At 41.7% G+C, this 22031-nt stretch overlaps 1 protein-coding gene across 1 annotated transcript in view; it reads right to left on the bottom strand.

Annotated features, from left to right (window-relative positions):
• Window positions 1-3183: 3183 nt before the first annotated feature.
• The window catches only part of PTEN (phosphatase and tensin homolog), a 73832-nt gene continuing 54984 nt past the window's right edge, over window positions 3184-22031 (bottom strand). The window contains exons 6-9 of the mRNA XM_029059784.2: window positions 19786-19927; window positions 12255-12421; window positions 8564-8791; window positions 3184-6811 (exon numbers count right to left, since the gene is read on the bottom strand). Of these exons, the coding sequence (XP_028915617.1) occupies window positions 6626-6811; window positions 8564-8791; window positions 12255-12421; window positions 19786-19927 (723 nt within the window). The 3' untranslated portion in view covers window positions 3184-6625. The remainder of the gene's footprint in view (window positions 6812-8563; window positions 8792-12254; window positions 12422-19785; window positions 19928-22031) is intronic.

Raw genomic sequence — 22031 nt, 5'->3', positions numbered from 1 at the left:
CCCCTAGTACCAATTCCATCTGCTCCAGTAATTTCTAATTGGTTCCTGCACAAAGCAGAACCCAATTTATCTTTCTGGTCTTTTCTGAGAAATGACTTGGAATTCAATATTTAATTTAACAAATCATAAAGTGGCCCATCACGTGTTTTTTTTTAAAAGATGGTCAGGGTAGAAAGTGATTGTTTAAACCAATAACAATTGCTCGGCACAACTGAAAGGTCTCAGCTCCACCACTTGTCTGCTGTGTCACCTTGGGGCAAGTCACTAACTTCTCTGAGCTTCAGTTACCTCATCTGTAAAATGGGGATTAAGACTGCAAGCCCCATGTGGGACATGAGCTGTGCCCAACCTGATTAGTTTGTATCTACCCTAGCACTTAGTACAATGTCTAGCACATAGTACACACAATTTTTTTTGTTTCAGTTTTATTCTACACTTGAAAATTAAACATAATCAGGCTAATTTATACCATTATCAGCGATCTCTTTTTTAAGTCATTTGTGTCCCACTTAAAAACTTTTTCCTGGGAATGTAATTTTATGAATAGACATTTCTCCATATTGGTATTTATTTGGAAATTGGTCTACTGAGCTCCCCAAGGAAAATTTGACTGGAGGGCAGTACAACTAATTCTGGCATACGCCGCAGGAGCGCAGATTATTTGGAAGGTAAATCGGAATTAGCAAGAAATCCGATGCAGATGTAGAAGTTACTGATACTGGGGGCCAAGCGTGCTGATGACTGCCAAGAGCAGGCTTTTTTGGTTTCACTAGGGCAGTAGGAAAAATTTCTCATTTTCTCTCACTTGCCAAACAAGATCCATTCGTCCCTTTTACTTGGCAACATTAGCGATACCCTTAAGGTGTGCCACGGCCCAGCGCATCCCCCAGGTTCCAATAGCCCACTGACTTAAGGGTTTTCTTTAAATATTCACTCACCTTTTTTTTTTTTTTTAACCCCTCACACAGTTGGGCAGAAGGGAGACAGAAAAAGGGCAGGAGGGAAGAGGCTGACAGGGGATTAAAAAAAGAAAAAGAGAGATGGCAAAAAGAAAAAAGAGAGAAGCAAGAAGGAGAAAGAGATACCCCTGCAGGATACATAAGGCACATGATAAAAACAGAAAAGTACACAGGCTTTAGTGAATGCAATGTCCCTGAACAATTAACTACATAAAACTTTAACCTTGTCATTTCATTCAAATTCAAGACTTTGCACATTAAATAATTCAAAATGCTCTGGCGTAATTTGATCCTCAAGGTTTCCTTTCCATTTGAAACCATAAGTGCTTAGTACAGGGCTCTGCACACGGTAAGCACTCGGTAAATACGATCGAATGAATGAATGTGTGGATTCACCTTCAATCCACAGGTTCATTCATTCAATCGCATTTATCGAGTGCTTAGCACTGTTCTAAGCACTTGGAAAGTATAATTCAGCAGTAGAGAGAAACAATCCCTGCCCACACCGGGCTTACTCCTTACATTACCACCTTTAATTTCAACGCTTACCTCTCCAGGTGAGCTTTCCTTCTGAAACCTCTAAAGGACTGCTTAGACATTTACCATTTCTCATTTCTGTCGTATCTACCAACTGCTTACTGTGTGCACAACACTGTACTAAGTGCGTGGGAGAGTACAACACAGCTGGTGTGGAGCTGAATTTTACAGAATTGGTCAAAAGGCATCATTAAAATATTTAGCAGCAGGATACAGTAAGGCAATGAAGATTTCCAATCTGTCCCGTCGAGTCAGTGGCGTGTTTTTATTCTCATAGCCACTTCCTCCACGCCCTCCCCAGTGGCTTCAGGCTCAGCGGCCGTGCCTCCCAAACTCGTCCTTCCTTCTCCTCCTCCCTAGGCACCGTCTGGGAGCCATCTCCAAGCCAGAGGACTCAGCAGTGACTCCGAATCTTTAATCAAACAAAAAAGTGCTGACTTAGTTTAGAAAGAACAGCACCCAACTAGGAGAACGGGATTTAAGATGTCCATCAATTTTTCCAGGCGGCACTGGTCATTTTCAATGGAAATGCCGCCTTCGACTCTATTAAACTAAACCTCGTTTTCCAGAAAATCTCCGCTTGCAACATCACCTCAGTTTTACCGAGCTCTAGAAGCACACGATTGTTTTCTGCCATATTTGTTCTTTACGGACGCCCAAATAAAATCTGAAAATGTCAAAAATACACTTTGCCTCAAATACAGATGTACATCAATCGATGGTATTTATTGAGTACTTAGTACGTTTAATGAGTTCCCATATCTTCTAAGATTTCGAAGATAGCCACAAAAATCAAGTCGATACCTTAAGACTTTTTTTTATCCTTCGGAGCGGGAAATAAAAAAATTGAGGAACCCACACTTTGGTCTTCTATGTCTAATCCTTACAAAATACTGCTGACCGGGATCGCCCATTTGGGGACCAGATTACAGCGTGGGTGTCCATTTTCTGGGCCGGGCTCTGGCCAAACCAGGCCGCTCCTACCCAGAGAAAGGAAATGGGAGAAAGGGAGGATTCAGGCACCGTCCCTTCAGCTTGTGGCGGATCCAGTGTCTTAAGGGCGAGGAGGGGACTACACTACTTCACCCCAAACCAAAGGCAACCACCGTATTGGGCATAGGCAGGCCTCGGTTACCTTTCAAATACAGCAGGGAACAACTGGCATGTGCTTTTTTTTTTTTCCTGCGCTATTGCATTCAGTTCACCTGTTTTGAAAGCCGTGGGCCAAATTCTAGATGAACAGATGCAGATCTGCAAAATGCTGGAGGAAAAATGGTCCACGGGGCCAATCACCACACAATTTCCTTTAAAAATGGGGGAATTTATTCCTAACTGGGGAGAGGGAGGAGGAGACGGGACGGGACGGGGAGAATGAGGTGGGGAGGAAAGCCGCTTATCTTTTGGAGAAGGCTGAACTTTTTCAAATCCCTGGGATACTCTTTGGGGTAGCGAAAACCAGCATTTATTACCTGGAATCAGGTGGTCTAAAACTTCCTATTGCTCCGTGCTCCGTTTACAACAACACAAAAAAGCCCCCCAAGATACCTTTTACCTCTCTAGCGTGTAATTCTTACAAAGATGGATATACAGGATAAATACCATAAGGAACTGTTTTCATTTAAAAGGACAACACATTCTAAACAAGCGTATATTCAAAATACTCTTATTTAATAAAACACTCACACAGTGACAAGAATGAGACTTTAATCAGTTTTAAGTGGAGTTTATAACACTAAGAGATAGATAAAGGGTTGTTAACAAACACAATAACAAATGGACATCTGATTTGTATGAGGCATTATCCTGTACACGTCATTGTTGTTTTTGTGTATCCTCAGTGCCTAGCATTACACACAGAGCCACTGCTGCACAGCACAAGAGTATCTGAAGAGGCTGCATCAGAGTAAGGCTGTTTAACAGACTGAAGTTTTTTTGTTTTTTTTTTTTTAGTATATATATTCTATATGAAAACAGATTGAAAATTTGAACTGGCAGAGGAAAAGGCATCTCTGCCAAACACTGCAGTTAAAGCCCCCATTTTAGTGCACCGTTCCACCCCTTCCATCTGCATGCATGACACATTTTAACAGTATTTAAAGGTAAACGAGGCACTTTGTGGCAACCACAGCCATCGTTAACATATTGCACAAATTTTCTAGAACTAAACATGGAACTCGCACCCTAATTTTATCTTTTTAAAGCTGAAACATTTGATGCTGCTTGTAAACTCCATTTCGGTTTTCCACCTGGGCCACAGAAAAGAATCTTGATGCTATTTATACAACTGCCCCTTAATAATTGTGGAGGGAAAAATTTAAAAAAAAAATCCAGTGGGCTACAGATGACTAGGGATGGTACAGGGCCAACGGTAAGCTCGTTTGAAAGAGTGATGCCTTCAAGTAATTTCAGACATGTAAGCTGCTGCACCTCCAGAAGTTTTAAGCGAACAGTCCAGAAACTCAGAGGTTACCTACCGAATGAATGCGTTTCGGGCTAATGATGAATACTGTCATAAATAAAGTTCAGTAAGGACTCAAAAACCTTTCAGTCATAGTAATTCTTGTCAAGTTCTATGGGGATGGTAACTGAAATAAAGTATAGGAGAGTATGTATAATATATATATTTATATATATATATATAATATATATAATGCCATTTTTCCATTTCCAATGACTACACCATAAAAATGTAAGCAAGGCTTCTCAAAAACGCTGAAACATTCAAAATCAAAACCCTCATTCAGACCTTCACATTCCAAAGGAAAAATAAGAACAGTGCAAAAGCCCATTATAATGTCATTATTTTCAACCTGGCCCTCAGTGCGCCATACTGGAATACCACACGAACTAAGGTTCGGTAATATCCTGATCCCCAAACTGGGGCCAAGTCCGTATCAACGGCTAGACATCAGCGTTTCCTCTCTGCATTCGTCAGCGTGACTTGCGGCTATGAAAGACTAGACGGAACGTGAACCCCAGGGTCAAATCTCAAATCGACCGATGGTATCTACTGAGCGCTTACTGTGTGCGGAGCGCTGCACTGGGCGCCTGGGAGAGTAGAGCGCAACCGTCGGCAGACACCTTCCCTGCCCACAACGAGCTTAAGGTAGCTGTTTCCTGCTGCTCAGTTTTCCCCTGAAAGTGGAATCGGTACGCTTAGCACGCGAACACCTTTCTACATCTGTAGAAGTCCTAATATAGAAGTTTTATCGAAACAACGGAAATCGTCAGCTGAGCCGATGGAACCGACCCACGGATATCCTAAGCACGGTCGTTTCATCGTCTACCCAACTGATCAGGTAACGTCTTGCCGCCTTCTAATCACCACTCAAATGCAACGAACGACTGCGGTCTTCGAGTGGGCCCTACAGCTTCTGGATTCGGTCACTCGCTAGGTCCAGCTCCCAGCTTCCGAGAAGTGGCGGCACCGGTAATTCGAACGGGACTTCACGCCACTAAGCCAAAAGAAATGTCGGGAAGCTAGTCGGGTCAAGCGCTTGGGAGGCCCCGGGTACGTTTCGGAGACCGTGGAATTTCTAACAGTCAACGGCAACCTCACCTCTGCTCTACAACAGGAGTTGTACTCGGCTTGATCATTTCCTGCAGCCTGGGGAACTCAAGCCCTGGTCCTGTCTGTAGCCCCGTGAAGAAATGATACAACACTGCCAGTTTAGAAATCTATTCTTTTAATGGCAAAAACATCATAAGAAAGAATACCTGGGAAAATTTCTATTTAAAAAGTAAACGATTTTATAGCTGTGCAGTGTTGTGAATTTATTGCAACACTGGTTTCCTTTTGCACATGTATAATGTTCTTTTTTTTAATATATAAACATCATAGGTATTAAGTATTCTTCAAGTAAAATTCCCTAACAGTTAATGACATTAAAAAAGTGTGCAAAACTGCAAAACTCACTGAAATAGAATGTGTAAGGTCAAAAGGGTGGAACGGCTGACAGCTATTTGATTGAATAAATGTATCATAAATTTTAATAAAAAAAAAAAAACACTTACTGTAGAATCTCAAATGGAAATTTCCCGTGCAGCGTTACAAAATATTTTTATATTTAATCAGAAAAAGAAGCTTGCAGGCAGCACATGAAGCATTCACAGCAGGTATATGATTGAAAACTAATAAAATAAGTGAAAATTGTTGAGTGATGAATGGACTAATAGCATCTGACTTTGAGCACTGGCCTTGATTACACAGGAGATGGAGCAGCCATTACAATCGAGAAAACAAATTTAATAAATCATTGTCAATTTCGTATAACAGTTGTTTCAAGCTCATTTTATTTTGGTAGCCTCCACATTTGTATGGTTAAGTCATTGTTGTTGTGTTTCTCTAAGACCCTATGATCTCTCTATCCCTTCATTTGTGGGTCCTGGTGGTGTTGTGGAAGGTTCACTCCGGTACCCCTCTTACAGAATCCCTCCCTCTAGCTGCCTTTTCTAGCACCATTTTGCTTAAAAAAATAAAACGCACAAACCACGAGCAGTGACAGCGGCCGGTTCCTCAAACGTCCAGGAGTAATTACTGTAGCCTGTGCTAAAGAAAGGTGCATGTAAGTAGCTGGAGACGGTTCAGCATGAAATCGAGTTCCTTTCTGGACATCCCTCTCCATCTCCCTAGCCAAAATACATGCATTCAAATGCAGTAAAACCCTTGAAACTTCTCTTAGCCCACTGCAGATCCATCTGTTGCCACATAAGTGCAAAGGGGTAGGATGTGAACCTGTACATTCTGAAGCGCTTTTTGGCCACTTCAGTGGGTGACAGAACACAAAAGGAAAAATTCCTACGAATACACATCAGATCTGTCTCCGCTTTTATAAAACCAGAATAAAATGGAAAGTGCCATCTTTATTTTCCTAATTGAAATTTTAAATGTCCTCTTGCCACAAAAAGGAATATACAGAACAGCTACGTAACCTTTTTCAACTGGACGACAAGTGTCAAAACCCTGTGGATGGAGAGGGCCAAACAAGATTGGTCAGGAAAAGAGAAATTGTTCCTATAATGGTAATCTGACACGACGTCCTATCGCCGTTAAAAAAGGTCCTTTTTCAGTTTATTCAAGTTTGTCTTTTTTTTGTGGTTTTTTTTCCCCTCTCGATAAAAAAAAATATTCAGACTTTCGTAATCTGCGTATGCTGATCTTCATCAAAAGGTTCGTTCTCTGGATCAGAGTCAGTGGTGTCAGAATATCTATAATGATCAGGTTCGTTGTCACTAACGTCTGGTGTTACTGAAGTTGAGCTGCTAGCCTCCGGATTTGATGGCTCTTCTACCGTTTTTGTGAAGAACAGCTTCACCTAAAAAAAAAAAAACCAAAAACACACAAAAAAATCCCACATCAGGTGAAATTGCCTGTGAGTTTAGTCAAACAGTGCCTGAAACAAAGAGGCTGCTTTTACAGAGCAATACACTAAGCCAGACCTCTACATATATTTAAAAAAGAGAAAAGGAAGAAAAGACACCCACACCGGTCACTCATAATCCGAGCAATCTCCCTGCTGAATACTTCACAATTTCATCTTCTGTATGGGGAAAACTATATAGAATGCTGGGTAATGGATCCATTCTTTAAACTAGCACTCAGGACAGGCTAAATAAGTTTGGGCCTTCTCACACCTCACACACAGACATACGCAGGAAGTTGAAGTATCTAAATCATATTCAAGGCAACTAGTTATTCGCACCAAGGATTTACTTGGATGATCTCCCAAAAGGTTTCGGATATTCACACAAAACTGGGTTTAACTGCCCAATTCCTCAAGATGAACTTGATGGAATTGCCTTGGAATGCGTAGTAATTCTTGCCATACCCAAGGACCATCATTCAAAAAGTAGTGGCTCTTATGCTGGCAGATGCTGTATAGTCGATCTGAGCCACGATCAGGTAACCAGGGAAGCCTAATTTCAAGTGGCCCAGCTGGTAACAAATGATGTTCCAGCGGCTGAATGGAATACTTCTGCCCGCTAAGCTTGCTGGAGGAACCGTTGCAGAATACCGGCTACCATTCACTCAGTGGAACCAAAATTCACTCAAACTGGAGAAAAAAGGATGCCACCTAAATTGGACATTGACACAAGTGCTAACCTCTCCCTGCAGTGGTCAATTTCTACCAGTATGAAGACCACCAGGCTTCTCGTGCTGAGCAAGGGACCTGAGCTTATAAACTTTCAGGTTTTGGTTCATACCCTGGGACACTGTATTTTCCCTTTCCACCCCTCCCCCCCAAAACTAAGGGAGTTAAGTCATTAAAAACCATGGCGAGCTAACCAAGAATAATCTTTGTGACCTGCAGGGAAAATATTAAACCAATTTGGGATTTACTCAGAAGAGGAGCTATTTAAGCCATTTAGCACACACAGACCATACACTTCTCAGCTCCCCTGCACACCAAACGTGAACTCCAGTGCCCACTCCTGCTGTTTGGAGGAGGCAGAAACTACAAGCTCCCAGCAATCCATCAAGGGTTCTCTAACGAAAAACTGAACTGAGGCACACGTGACCGGGGACGGGCAGAAAAAGCGTTTCTACCAGCTTGTGGAAGACGGGGGCTCGCCTCTGTATTGTAAGCTCGTTGTGGGCCGGGAATGTGTCCGCTTATTGTTATTGTGTACTCTCCCAAGTGCTCAGTACAGTGTTCTGTACACAGAAAGCGCTCAATAAATACAACTGAATGAATGAAAGCAGTCTCCAACCATGTGGCACTGCTGCAGTAGAGCGGCCTGGGGAATGGAAATCAAATCAGAAGTTGCTCCTCTGTTCTCTTCTTGGTAGCCTGCCATTGTCCTCTTGGAGAGCAAAGGCTTCAGCAAACCTCAGCAAAGAAAACGCTTTCTACTCTATAGTCATTGCTTCCTTAGAAGATTTAATTGGATTTGTTTGAACATATTTTGAAAAAGGTCAGACCCATACTGAGCTGATTATAAGAGGCCTTATTACATTTCTCAAAGTAGAACTCTCGTACAGAGAATCCACAACACTCCGATAGCCAAAGCCAATAAACTAAGTTCTTCAAGGGCAATACTTCTGACAATACTTTTAGTTTACTGACCTTAAAGTTTGGAGAGAAGTATCTGTTGGCCTTGTCTTTATTTGCCTTGTCTAAATCGTTTTTTGTTAATGTAAGGATTAGATATTCCTTGTCGTTATCTGGGCGCTCTGTACTAGAAATGCTATCAATTTCTTGATCGCCACATAGACTTCCATTTTCTACTTTGTCTGAATTTTCTTCCGGTCCTGGTATGAAGAATGTATTTACCCAAAAGTGAAACATTTTTTCCTGGAAAACAAAAGAGAAGACCATTTATACAGCTGTTTAATCAAGTTCACTTAATACATCAAACTCACTCTCAAAATCAATTATAGGTGTTTTTAAAGGCAGTTTCAAATCGTATTCAACACTTACCACAGGAAGACAGCAAAAGAATACTGGGTCATTAGTGAAAACACATTATCTATCTCAGGGTCCACACGGGATCGATTATTCAACCCTAATCTATCTCAGGGTCTGCAAGGGAGCAATCATTTATTACTTCCACTACCATAGAGCACTGAGCAATAATTACACAACTATTGAAATGAAAATAAAATAATGAGGTGTGGCTTTTTTCCCCCCTCTCACCAGCCTGCCCAAAACATGACAGGCTTTGGGTGCTTAGGAACTGGGGAGAGAATGTCTCTCCAGGCCTTTGTATGCACCAAGTGCTCAAAATACACAGTCCATGCTTAGCATCTAAACTGCAGATCGCAAAGGCGGGGTGGTGGGTGGAGACGGATCTGGGGAGGAAGCTGGGGGTCTCCCCGCCCACCTCTCCTTAGCTCCCTTGTTCTGTTCTACTGTCATCTGCCAAATGGAGTCAGCAGCGCAGCAGGTGCCACCAGGCAGCTTTCTGAAGGTTGGAAGCATTATCTTTCCAGAAAATCCCAGGAGCATAGCTTATTCTTTTGAAAGGATACAACCTCTCCCCACCTTTTGTATATTCAGGTGAAGTGAGTTTCAAGATTTTCAAAATGTTGACTTGGCATTTTTGTAGGTCATAAAAAAGCAACTTTTTCTAGAATAGTACATCGCCACTAGGTGGTCTAGGGTCAGGGAAAGGATATTGATTCGTAAGTGTTGGGCTGATTTTTCCACTTCTACAGTTCTCCAGGGTGCACGGACTTAAATACTGAATTCAATCTTCACTCTTCAATTTTTACATGTGGCAGGCACTGATGGAGAACCAGTTACGGCTAGTCCTTTATGGATGGGATTACAGCTACAGTGTGGGCGAATCACGATGGGCGGTGCGTCCTTTCACATGCCCTGCTAGGCAGGTATCAACATGTAAGCACATGCAATACCTGAATTAAGCCTCAAGTGAATTAAGCTACTTGAACAGTTTAAATCTTCTCCTCCCTGTCCTGAACTTTACGTCTTTTTGCTAACGACCTCTTGAATGTGTCCCCAATACTAGAAGTATTTGTTTCATCAATGAAGAAACTTTAGCAGCATGTGTTTGGAAAGTAAAGAAGATTAAATAGAGAAGTCACAGTGATGTGGCTTTACTTCTCATGACTCTAGAATAATCTCGCTTTCCATCTAGACCTGACTCCTTTTTCCGCCCATAAATTTACTGTTTCCCATTTACTCATTAGTTCACAAACTGTCTTGTAGGAGTAAAAAGTAATGGCATTTCTGAATATCTGTTGAATGCCTTGCACTGTACTTGGGAAGTACGAGAGAAGCAGAAGACATACTGCCCGCCCATAAGGAGTGGACGTTCTTCTCTTTCCGTTCTCTGACGCTTAATTTTCGAGTACTGTGTATATGCACGTGTGTAACTGTGGGTGGATATTAATATTCATATGTAATTTTGTCAACCTGTGTGTGCTCTTCCTCTTGCTGGGTGATAGGGCCATCTGGGCACTTCTTCCTCATTTTATGAAATAAAGAGGCTGAGGCAATGGGGACAAGGGGAGGGAGGCATGGAAACTCTCTCCCTTGAAGGTCCATTCTCTACTCCCACCACATTCTCTCTGTTCCTCTCGCACTAGCTTACACACCGGCCTTCACTCCCATGTCTCCCATCTCCCTCTTCCCTGGGACAGCCTCCCGCAACACCTCCAACGGATGACGAATGTTAATAACTGTGGTATCTGTTAAGTGCTTACTGTGTGCCAGGCACTGTACTAAGCGCTGAGGTGGATACAAGCAAATTGGGTTGGATCCAGTCCCCATCCCACATGGGGCTCACAGTCTCAATCCCCATTTGACAGATGAGGGAACTGAGGCCCAGAAAAGTAAAGTGACTTGCTCAAACCCACACAGCAGATAACTTGGTAGAGCCGGGATTAAAATTCATGACCTTCTGACTCCCAGACCCCTACTCTATCCACTATGCCTCGCTTCTTCCCACCTTCAAAGCCTTTTTGAAATTACCTCTCCTCCGGGATGTCTCATTGATGTCTCATTCTTCACCCTATATTGCCCTGCAAATACCACTTCAGGCCTTCCATGTTACCTAAGCACTTGGAACTCAGACCGGTCTACCTCCAGTGCTAGATTGAATGCTCAGTGACTGAAAGATATCTGCATCTCATTTATTTATTTTGGACAGGTTGGAGCCCTAACCCTAAGAAATGTTCAGCAGGTTTCGGGACTTTAAGGCTAATCAAGAATAACAAGCAGCAGCATGTTGTTGGGTTTTTTAAGTTATATTTCTAATGACATTTTCAAAGCTTGTCTTTTATTCATAAGATGAAGTGTGTATATTACAGAATTCTAAACCTCTAAGGGACCTTAGCCAACCTTTTGCTTCCAACCATCCAGCATATTTTTTTTTTAATAAACCTTCAAGGATAAGCTCCCGAACCTGATTTTATATTCCAGTTGTTTTGGCTTTTTTTTTCAAGTCATGCTGACAGTCAACAATGGTTATATGGTATTTTATGTAGCCCAAGTTACCTATCACTCAGTTAAACTATTATCATAATTCTTCTAGATAGTAGCCCACTTAAAAGGGGACACATCTGTTAGATATTTAGTCTATTCAGTAAACCCAGAATCTGAGCATCCCACAATACACAAAACCCTGAAATATGTCCTATACTCTTAAGTGATGTACCCTAGAATACGTAAACTCTGCTTCCCGCCCCGCAGGGTGTAAACCCCCCACCCCCACCCCATATCCCAATTCTGGCTGCTTGCACCCTTCCAAACCCTCTCTTTAATCAACTGTGTGTGCTGTGCGGTAATTTTTTTTGTTTTCTCATTCGCCTTTAATTCTACCTTAGGGGCAACCAAGACAGCCACTCTTTCCCCCAATAGTGTCCCACTTCTCTCTCCACCACCCGCTACTCCCTAAAAAACCTTCTTTCTGCTACTTTAGCAGGCAATCACATTTTTCCCACCGTGGCTGGGGCAGGGCACAGCAACTGGAGAAGGGATGTAGGGGGACTCAGACCCCCTACTCCTGACCCCTTTCTTGCTCTTGCTATCTGCAAGAACAGTAGCACTCTCTCCCAAGAGAGAAAGTTACCTCAGACCTTAACAAATATCCAAGAGGCAGTAGCATGTAGCAAGGAAAGAATCAAGGGATCCATTCAACAGACTGTCATGATGGTAAATACATTCGTCTTTTAATCGTCTCCTTGCTGAGAATGACTCCTGACCAACATTAACCCAGAAAAACGGAAGCATCTCGGGTTCCTCCTTCAGGGTAAAAATATACATCTCTCCCAATAAAAGTAAAGTTGCAAACCTTTTTAAGCATCTTGTTCTGTTTGTGGAAGAACTCCACTTTGATGTCACCACACACTGGCAACGGCTGAGGAAACTCAAAGAACATGTACTTATCTTCACGTCTTGTGGGTCCTGATGGGGAGGTGTATATCTTCACCTTTAATTGGTAGACCACAAACTGAGGATCTGCACAGTTAAATACAGACCAATGTCATTTTACAGGAAATTCCTCTAACTGTCATAACCTAGGTAAAGTATCAAACTTATGTGCAACTTGTATAACAGAATAGGAAACTCAGTACCTATAAGCTTAGATCAGCCTGAAATAAAAGAATGAGAATAAAATTCATTTCACTTATATACAATTTTACTATCAGAATAACTAAAGTCATTAGAGTGGGGAAAAAAAAGGGGAGAACACAAAAAGAATCTAGTGCAAGCTACCGCAATCTCTTCAAATTCCTAATACTAAAATTAACTGATAAATCTACGTCCCAAAGTCACACTATAAACACTTCATATAATAAATGTTTTCTACCACACTAAAAACCCATATAATTAAAATTTTTGAAGTTAAAACTTCAAATGTACTGTGGCGTTCTAAAGAATAAATTGAGAATAGATAGCAAATAGTGGTAATCCATAATTATTACAAATGGCTTAACATTAAGAGTACACGCTAGAAAACTACATATATTTTTCAACTATATTCATCACTGATTTCATCTAGATTTTTTTCACACCTATAAAACCTACAGCATGGAGGAACAGGAAGGGAGGAGGCTTTAAACATCTGCAAGAAAGGTAACAATCAACCACCAAAGAGTTCAAATTACTCAAATATCTTCTAAAAGTTTTGTGGTTTTAGCCAATTTTAGCCTAACAAACCACATACATAAACCAATCTAAATAATTAGATTTTTATATAGTTTAAGTATTGCTTCAGGGATGGGAGGGACATCAGATTTAGCTCTTTTTTTTTTAAAAAAAAAAGGTCTATTACAATTTCATATTTGCTGTGTTTTAAAGCACAAATTAGGAATAGATAGCACATAATGCTAATCTGTAATCCACCTCTAGCTCTTACAAATTATTTTAGAATTGGAATAATTTCAAGACTAAGAACTAATCGTTTCCATACTTTGTAAACTTCCTTAAGAAAACTTCGGAAAAGTACTAAACTTTAATACTTCCTAATTGTAGAATGAGTGAAGAAATAGTTTCAAGCTAGCATAAAAAAATGAAAATATAAAAACACAACGCCTATGTAAAAATCCTTCGTTTTCAAGGAAGACCCCACTGACAGGGAAGTTCTCCTATGAAAGTGTGTGGCTGAAAAGGGCAATGTTGAACTCAGAGTCCTCACCACGTTGAGCTGTATATGAAAAAAAAATGTGCCATGTTGTGCTATCATGCTTAATGTTTGCAATGCCCAGTGCTAGCTTTCTTGTCTTTTGTTCCTTGCAAATATTTTGCTCGAATAGAACCACTACCTTCTTAATAGCGGTGTGTCACGCTTGTACGTGCTAGGCAGTTAACTCCCAGCTTTCATCTGAGATGCAGTGCTTGGCACATAGTTAGCGCTTTATTATTATGGTCTGAGACTTTGTTTTACCATGCCCATAAAAATGGTACCTCTGCCCTCTGGGTTTTCCGTTTCCCGATTTCAGCTTTCCACACAGCAGGTTGGGTATCCTACGACAGTTCACACCCTTCACAAGTCCCTCCCAGGGTAAGGTCGGCATGGTTTCAATGCTGGGCAATTTAACGACAGTCCAGACTTCAATATCCAAGATCTTGTCTCGCCTTTCGATACGGAGTTCAGTCCAAAAATGACGCTGGCGCCTATGTGTGGGTCCAGGTCTTACCGTCTCAGAGAAGGTTGGACCCCACTAACAGTTCTGTTTGGTCTGTGACCTCTGTTGAACAGTTGTCCAGGACCTCTTGCATCTACATATTAGCTCTCATTCATTTTACAACTCCTTTAGGGAAATGCCTTCCCTTTCCACCCTAGAATTTATTAGAAACTTTTCAAGGGACAGACCGTTTCACCCATTAAAACCCCAATTAAAATTGCTTTACAGTAAAATCTTCTGGAAAGAAACGTTCCCTTGAGAAGCAGCGTGGCTTAGTGGAAAGAGCTTGAGAGTCAGAGGATGTGGGTTCTAAACCCGACTCTGCCACTTATCTGCTGTGTGACCTTGGGCAAGCCATTTAACTTCTCTGTACCTCAGTTACCTCATCTGTGAAATAGGGATTAAGACTGTGACCCCATGTGGGATAACCTGATTACCTTGTATCTACCCCAGTGCTTAGAAAAGTTCTTGGCACATAGTAAGCACTTAACACATAGCATAATTATAATCACTATTACTACCTGGATACAGTGTAGATTTTGGCATAGAGTTGAATATACAGGGTTACTGGTGAGAGTGGGAGAAAGCAAAGTGGGGCATGATGACCTGGGAGGGAGACAGAGGAGTTGAACATTTGGCAGCCAAAACAAGGGAGCCAGGAAAGAGGGAAGGAAGCGGGGAGGTGTAAGAAAAATGGTGAGGGGAGAAGAGGAGCAAACCTCTTTCTGGACTAATAGAGCTTGTATATATCCAATTATCACAGTTGTCCTATAAAGGTCTAGAAATACATTTAAAAAGCCTCATGTCTGAATGCACTACAGAAGAATTTCAAATTGGCTGACTCTAGGCTGTAAGTTCGATGTGGGCAGGGAACGTGTCTACCCATTCTGTTGTGCTGTACTCTTCCAGATGTTTAGTACAGTGCTCTGAACACGTTAAGCATTCAATAAATACCACTGATGGTGATTTAAGGAAATGATTCTCCCTTTTGTGGTCGATGAGATCGGACACTTTACTTAAACTGTAGTCACCAAAAAAACCTTTTCCAGTTGAGTTCCTCTACCATTCAAGCGAAGACCCAAGATCACACGCTGCCTCAGAGATGAGAGATTCAAAATAAGGCCGGAAGATGGTACAAAGTTCCGAAGGGGACACTTTGGAAGATTATAGGTGCCGAGACTCATAAGAGCGTGTTGGAAGAGAAAAGTAGGTGTGCAAAACTGGAGGTACTGTGAAGGCAGTGAAACAGGTGGTGAGGAAAAAAAGAAATAAAAGAGGATCCGAAAGTTAACCAGATCAAACTAAGATCTTAAGAGAAAAATGTGTACCCTACAGCTTGAAGGGGGTGATTGCTGGAGTAGGAAAGGGCCCAAACAGAGAAGTGAGGAAGGAGCCTACAAATGATCCCTTTAGCTGCACTGTTTAACTGCTGCATCCCACTATTTTGTGGTCATCGTTATTGTTAAATCATTGTAATGCGACTTACCTTGTAATTTCTTGTGTGTGGCAGCCAGTCCTTCCCTACGTCCTTGCCTTTTTAGACTTTGGGTCTGTTGTGGGCCCGGGACCTACCTCAGCAACTGGTAGCAGCGCTCTACACTACAGGCTCAAAAAATGCAAAATCCAGCACAAACACCACCACCACAAGAGCAAAGGTGCTGTCAAATTCAATCTCTGAGGCACCCGCAACTACATAATGTGGCTGAAACATGTGTAGGATACTTGAACAGGAGTGTGGCAGGTGGTAACTGGAGCATTTTATAGGCTGCTTGGAATTTAGCACTCTTATTTGGGCCTCCCTACCCAAAAGGTGATGCACCCAGATGGTGGAGAGAATGAGTCCCCTTACAATAGCCTCCACTGATATTTCCTTAAGTGGCAGCACACAAGGGTCCAGAAATGGGGACTGTATTGTACTCCTCCTAGTGCTCTGTAAGCACAGAGCAGACGCTCAGTAAATACCACTGATCGTACCACACACATACACACACAAAAAAAAAACCCTACAAATTCTAGAAACGTTATTTACACATCCACGAACAGAAAAAATGACTCGCTAAGGAATATTCTCCCAAATCAATTAGACACCAACTAAAGACTTCAGAAAAGCAAAGAAAGCAATTTTGTCATGACTTTAAAAAATTATCCATGGCCTTAAGATAGTTAAGGCCCTGAGAAACCATTTAAATTATTTTGTTTGGCTTCAAAGTCATATGCTCTAAAATAAATGCTCCTTAAAACACTTAACACTATTCTAAAGAAGCTTGAGTCGTTGAGAGAACGGAGGACAAAATTTAAGCCAATTTCCTCAGGCACAGCCATGTAGGCACAGACATTCTAGATACAAAAGCACACCAATCACCCATAAAAGCTTTTATGAAATGCTTAAGCTTCTACCATATAAACAAAATCCCTATCTTGCAGAGTTTATAGTCTAAAACAGTCTAAAGTGATTGTTTCAGCAAATAAGCAGGTACTCGGAGAACTTTGGGAAGCGGCAAGACCTGGTGAAACAAGCATGGGCCTTGGAGTCAGAGGACCTGGTTTCTAATTCTCGCTCGGCCACCTGCCTGCTGTGTGACCCTGGCAGGTTACCTAACTTCTTTGGGCCTCACGTGGCTCAGTAGAAAGAGCACAGGCTTGCGAGTCAGAGGTCATGGGTTCGAATCCCAGCTCTGCCACTTGTCAGCTGTGTGACTGTGGGCAAGTCACATAACTTCTCTGTGCCTCAGTTACCTCATCTGTAAAATGGGGATTAAGACTGTGAGCCTCATGTGGGACAACCTGACTACCCTGCATACCCCAGCGCTTAGAACAGTGCTCTGCATGTAGTAGGCGCTTAACAAATACTAACATTATTATTATTATTTCCTCATCTGTAAAATGGGAATTCAAAGCCTGCTCTCCCCCTCTGACGGAGACAGTGAATCTCCTTTTTCTAAAAACAATTCAGGACATGTTGCCCCGCTCTCTCAAGAAACTCCAGTGGCTGCCCATCCACCTCCGCATCAAACAGAAACTCCTTACCATCTGCTTTAAAACACTCAATCACCTTGTCCCCTTCTACCTCACCTCCCTATTCTCCTACCACAACCTGGCCCACACACTTTGCTCCTCTATTGCCAACCTACTCACTCTACCTCAATCTCCCCTATCTCACTGCAGACCTCTCGCCCACATCCTGCTTCTGGCCTGGAACGCCCTCCCCTTTCATATCCGACAGACAATTACTCCCCCTCCCCACCTTCAGAGCTTTACTGAAGGCACACCTCTTCAAAGAGGCCTTCCCTAAGCCCTCATTTCCTCTTTTCCCACTTCCTTCTGTATCGCCCAGGCCCACGGCACTTATGCACATATCCATAATTTGTTTATATTATCGTCTGTCTCCCCTCTAGACTGTAAGCTTACTGTGGGCCGGGAATGTGTCCATGGTATAGGGTTGTGCTCTCCCAAAAGCTCAGTGCAGTGCCCTGCACACAGTAAGCGCTCAATAAATATGACTGATGGATTGATTGTGTCTGAACTGATTAACTTGTATTTTCGCCAGTGCTTAGAAAAGTGCTTGATGCACAGTAAATGTTTAATACCATAATAATAATAATTACCATTTGGAAGCACTGTAAGGCTTTCCATATAAATGAGTCTTAACCTTCTGAAGTAAAAGGTTGTTGCCGCCACATGGAATAACAGAGGAAGACAGAAACAGAAACACAGCAAGAAAACAAAAGCCGTCTAGACCGTTGGGTTGAGGAAGAGAAAGCAAACAAGGGACGTAAAATACAACAAGACAGGTAGACCTAGGCAACAATGAAGTGATGAAGATGACCCTTAGCATTCATCAGTCAGTGGTATTTTTTGCGTGCCGTCTGGAAAACGTCATGAAATGTGCTGACGTAACCACTGCCACAAAAATACAAGTTGTCAACTCTGTGGCATTTCCAGTGACAATGAATGGAGCTGAAAGTTGGAATGTGAAGAAACAAGATAGAAAGAACATCGATTCTTCTGAAGTGTGGTGTTGGAGAAGACTTTTGTGAATCCCATGGACTGCCCGAAAGACAAACAAATGAATTTTAGTGCAAATTAAACCAAACAGGTCTTTGAAAGGCCAAATGACTAGACTTAAATTAGTATATTATGGACACAATCAGGAGGACTAATTCTCTGGAGAAGACACTAATGCTAGGAAAAGTCCAGGGAAAACGTGGAAGAGGCAGTTAGATGGAGAGAGACCGTAACAATGATAATGGAAGAACCATTAGAAAGGTTGCGTTATGTAGAGGACAGGACGTTCTGGAGAAAGTATATCCATGGAGTCGCTATGAGTCAGAAATGACTGGACGGCACTTAATAATAATAACTGCATTCAGAGCATGGTACAAAGTGCTCAAAGAAGGAAAGTTTAGATCGGATGCCAAGTTAGCTGGCGACCAACAAGAATTTAATAAGCATCACGGGTGACCCATCACTGGGCTACATCCACTGTGTTCTGCTCTCGGCAGTGGGTAGCAACAAAAGCAAACAGACTCTGACTGAAGGAGGAAGGTGATAGCGAGAGCCCTTTCTCACTGAGGTCTCCATCAAGGTACCACCTGTGCTCCCTAGAGCACAAGACCCCAGGCCACGGTGATGAGAAGCCTCCAACGAACCATCACCCGGGGGAGACAAGGAGCCCTTCCCTCGGGCATCCCTCCTATTCTCTAAACTGGTGGGCAAGAGCTGCAACTATATTTAAGACCAAAACGTTTTGCAAAACACGCTCCATACGAGTCGAGAAGGGATCTGCAGATGAATATATGTGGTCCAGGGGACAGGCAAAGCAGAATAATTGAACCGGTAGAGGCTAATGAGCTAATGACTGATACAGTAAGTTGGAATTTGGCCTGTGTCAGAGAGAAGGTCACAGGGACCCAGATCCAGAAGTAGCTGCAGCTAGTGGGAACTTATTACTTTCTTGCCAGTTTTCCTCCATCCCCTTTTTCACACTAGCAAGGTTAGAAACAAAGGATGCCGGCGGCTGATTTAATTCTTGAAACTGTCAGAAACTGGACATTTCTTTGACTCTCCCCTCTTTGGAAAGCTATCCCCCAGGTTCGACTCTGGAGGATCACAGGTCAGAGGTGTGGTAAGCACAAGTGACTCCCCCAACTATTTTCTACTTTACTACAAGGTTTAACCCACATACCTAAACTCTCAGGCTCTTCCCTTTAGGGAAAATCGAGTTCAACATGTTTAGTGCCTAAACTACACCAGTACTACATAAAATAACTCTTTCTGATTAATAACAGACTAAGGTGCTTTCCTAAACATCTAATTTATACCAAGGGAGGAAATCGGGATCTGGACAAAACAGACCTAAAAGATATATTTGCATGAAATTTCCCCATGAGCAGAATAAAGTTGCAAGGGGGGAAAAAATGACAATTTATTTCATCGAATTATCCCTAAAGTGATACATTAAGAACAAGAAAAGAGTGACAGAGAAGTACAGAACTAAAATGGCACAAATCATCATTTAGCAAGGTAGGAGCCCAGGCTGAAATGTCATTTTAGAGCAATATTTCAAATGAAAAGACTCTACTACATGAATTTCGAACATTGCAATACATTTATTCCAGGTTTTTAATATACCAAGCTACCTTATTTCTACCTAAGATGAGGCATACGGGGAGAAAAGATTTAAAAAGCACTTACTGCATGTTCCACCACTGAACATTGGAATAGTTTCAAACATCATCTTGTGAAAAAGCAGTGCCACTGGTCGATAATCCAGATGATTCTTTAACAAGTAGCTATAATAATACACATAACGTCTCTGACTGGGAATAGTTACTCCCTGGGAAGAGAGAAAAAGAAAGTGAATTTTAGGGTGCAATTAATTATTTTGCTAGATGTTATAATTAGCTGCCACCCCCTGAAAACCATTCATATTCATTAGAAAGGGCTTTAATTCAGTAATGATCATTTTTTTCCACATCAGGTGAAGAGTTTAAAATCCGCAAAAATCAACGTCAGAATGGAGTGAGAGAAACCAACTGGGTTATATTAAAATATATCTAAGGGGAAGCACCCACTTTCCTTGCTATCGTTGATTTCGCATTCACTTCCTACTAGCTCAACACCTGGAACAATTCCAAAGCCAAACAATCACCGTTTCACAAGTTCAATACAAACAAATCCCCATCTGCTTTTAGAGGCATGCACAGAGTCCCACAGGAAAGTAAGGGAAAATTTCTGCAGTGGTTGTTTCTCATTCACCTCCAAGTTCCTGAGCACTGCACTCTACTACTCCTAGGGGTGCTAATGGAACACTTTGTAATGAGAGATGTCTATGCCCCTTGAAATGTACATTTAAGACAGTCATCCATTCACATTTTGTTCTCTGGGAACACCCCAGAACAAAGTTCAGGCACCCCTAGCTCTCTAAGTGGATCACAACGGTCCCCTTCGGGCCACACATCTGTAATTTGCTTATTTCAGACAAGACCAGCAGTTGCCTCCACCCACATTATCCTCTTCCCCCACTTCTCACATAGACAAGTTCACACCCACAATATGCATATTTGTTGATGGGGAAAACAGGTGCACGTCCTACAGTCTCACTTTACTGTAAAAAAAAAACAAACAAAAAAACCCAACAAACTGTCACTTCATTCTTCAAAATACTGCTGGAAATCATCTCTTCAAATTTGAACACTTCAAAAGGACGAGTCAGTAGTATTTCATTACAAATACAGAAAACTTGGGCCGTTTGATGAGTTGAGACAAGGCATATCAACTAAAGTATAGGAAGTCTCGGTCAGCTTCTGCGTTTGCCACCCGTCGGTGAAAATCACAAACCACTAAAGTAGCATTCAAATTCTTAGAAACAGTTTTGAGTGTAAAAAATGTTAAAGTAATGCTGAGAAAACCACTATAATCCTAATTAAGTCTACACGGTCATGCTACTTTCATTATCGCGATCTCATTCTAACTTCACAGAGCACTTCCTATAGGTGGCAAATGTTACAAAATGCTCGAGGCCGTGTTTTCCAAACTATCTTAATATTTGAAAATTGACATAACCCTAAGACAGACCATAAGAGTACTTCTATATCCATTCCAAGTAAATGCTACAAAAAATTCACTTAATACTGAACACTGATATCATACGAATTAACTGAACAACGGTTTTAGTTAGCTATTAAAGTCCATCATAACACACTAAACTATCCACTAAAAGATTACAACGCAGCATTTGAATAAGGAAGCATGCTAGCATACTGAAGGAACATTTTCTAGTTTCAGCACTTAACATACATGTAAAATTAATCTACTTGAAGAAAATTCACAAATCAGTTTAAGAAAAAAAATTCTGCTTGTGAAAGAGGCCTGAATTTAGTGTGAAAACAGATCTTAAGCCATAAAACAGATAGATAATAATAATAATTATGGTATTTGTTAAGCACTATGTGCCAAGGACTGTTCTACACGCTGGAGTAGATACGAAGTAATCAGGTTGTCCCACATGTCCACACTCTTAATCTCCATTTTACAGATGAGGTAACTGAGGCACAGAGAAGTTAAGTGACTTGCCCAAAGCCACACAGCTGACAAGTGGCGGGGCCGGGATTAGAACCCATGTCTTCCGATTCCCAAGCCCGTGCTCTTTCCATTAAGCTATACTGCTTCTCTGAGCATCTGACAATTTTGAAACCTCAATAAACCGGATCAAAGCACAACAGTACTATACCTCGAGCGATCAGCTGACAATTTTGAAAATGAATAAACCAGAGGGAAGCACAACCGTACCACACTTCCAAGATGAGAGATCCAGCTGACGATTTCGCAACATCAGTGAACCAGATCGAAGCACGACTGTACCACACTTCAAACATGAGAGATCAGCTGACAATTTTGAAAATCACTAAGCCAGGTAATAATAATAATGGTGGTATTTG

Source organism: Ornithorhynchus anatinus, chromosome 3 (genome assembly GCF_004115215.2).
Source record: "Ornithorhynchus anatinus isolate Pmale09 chromosome 3, mOrnAna1.pri.v4, whole genome shotgun sequence".
NCBI classification, from domain to species: Eukaryota; Metazoa; Chordata; class Mammalia; order Monotremata; family Ornithorhynchidae; genus Ornithorhynchus; species Ornithorhynchus anatinus.
This window is presented reverse-complemented; position numbering and strand designations above follow the sequence as displayed.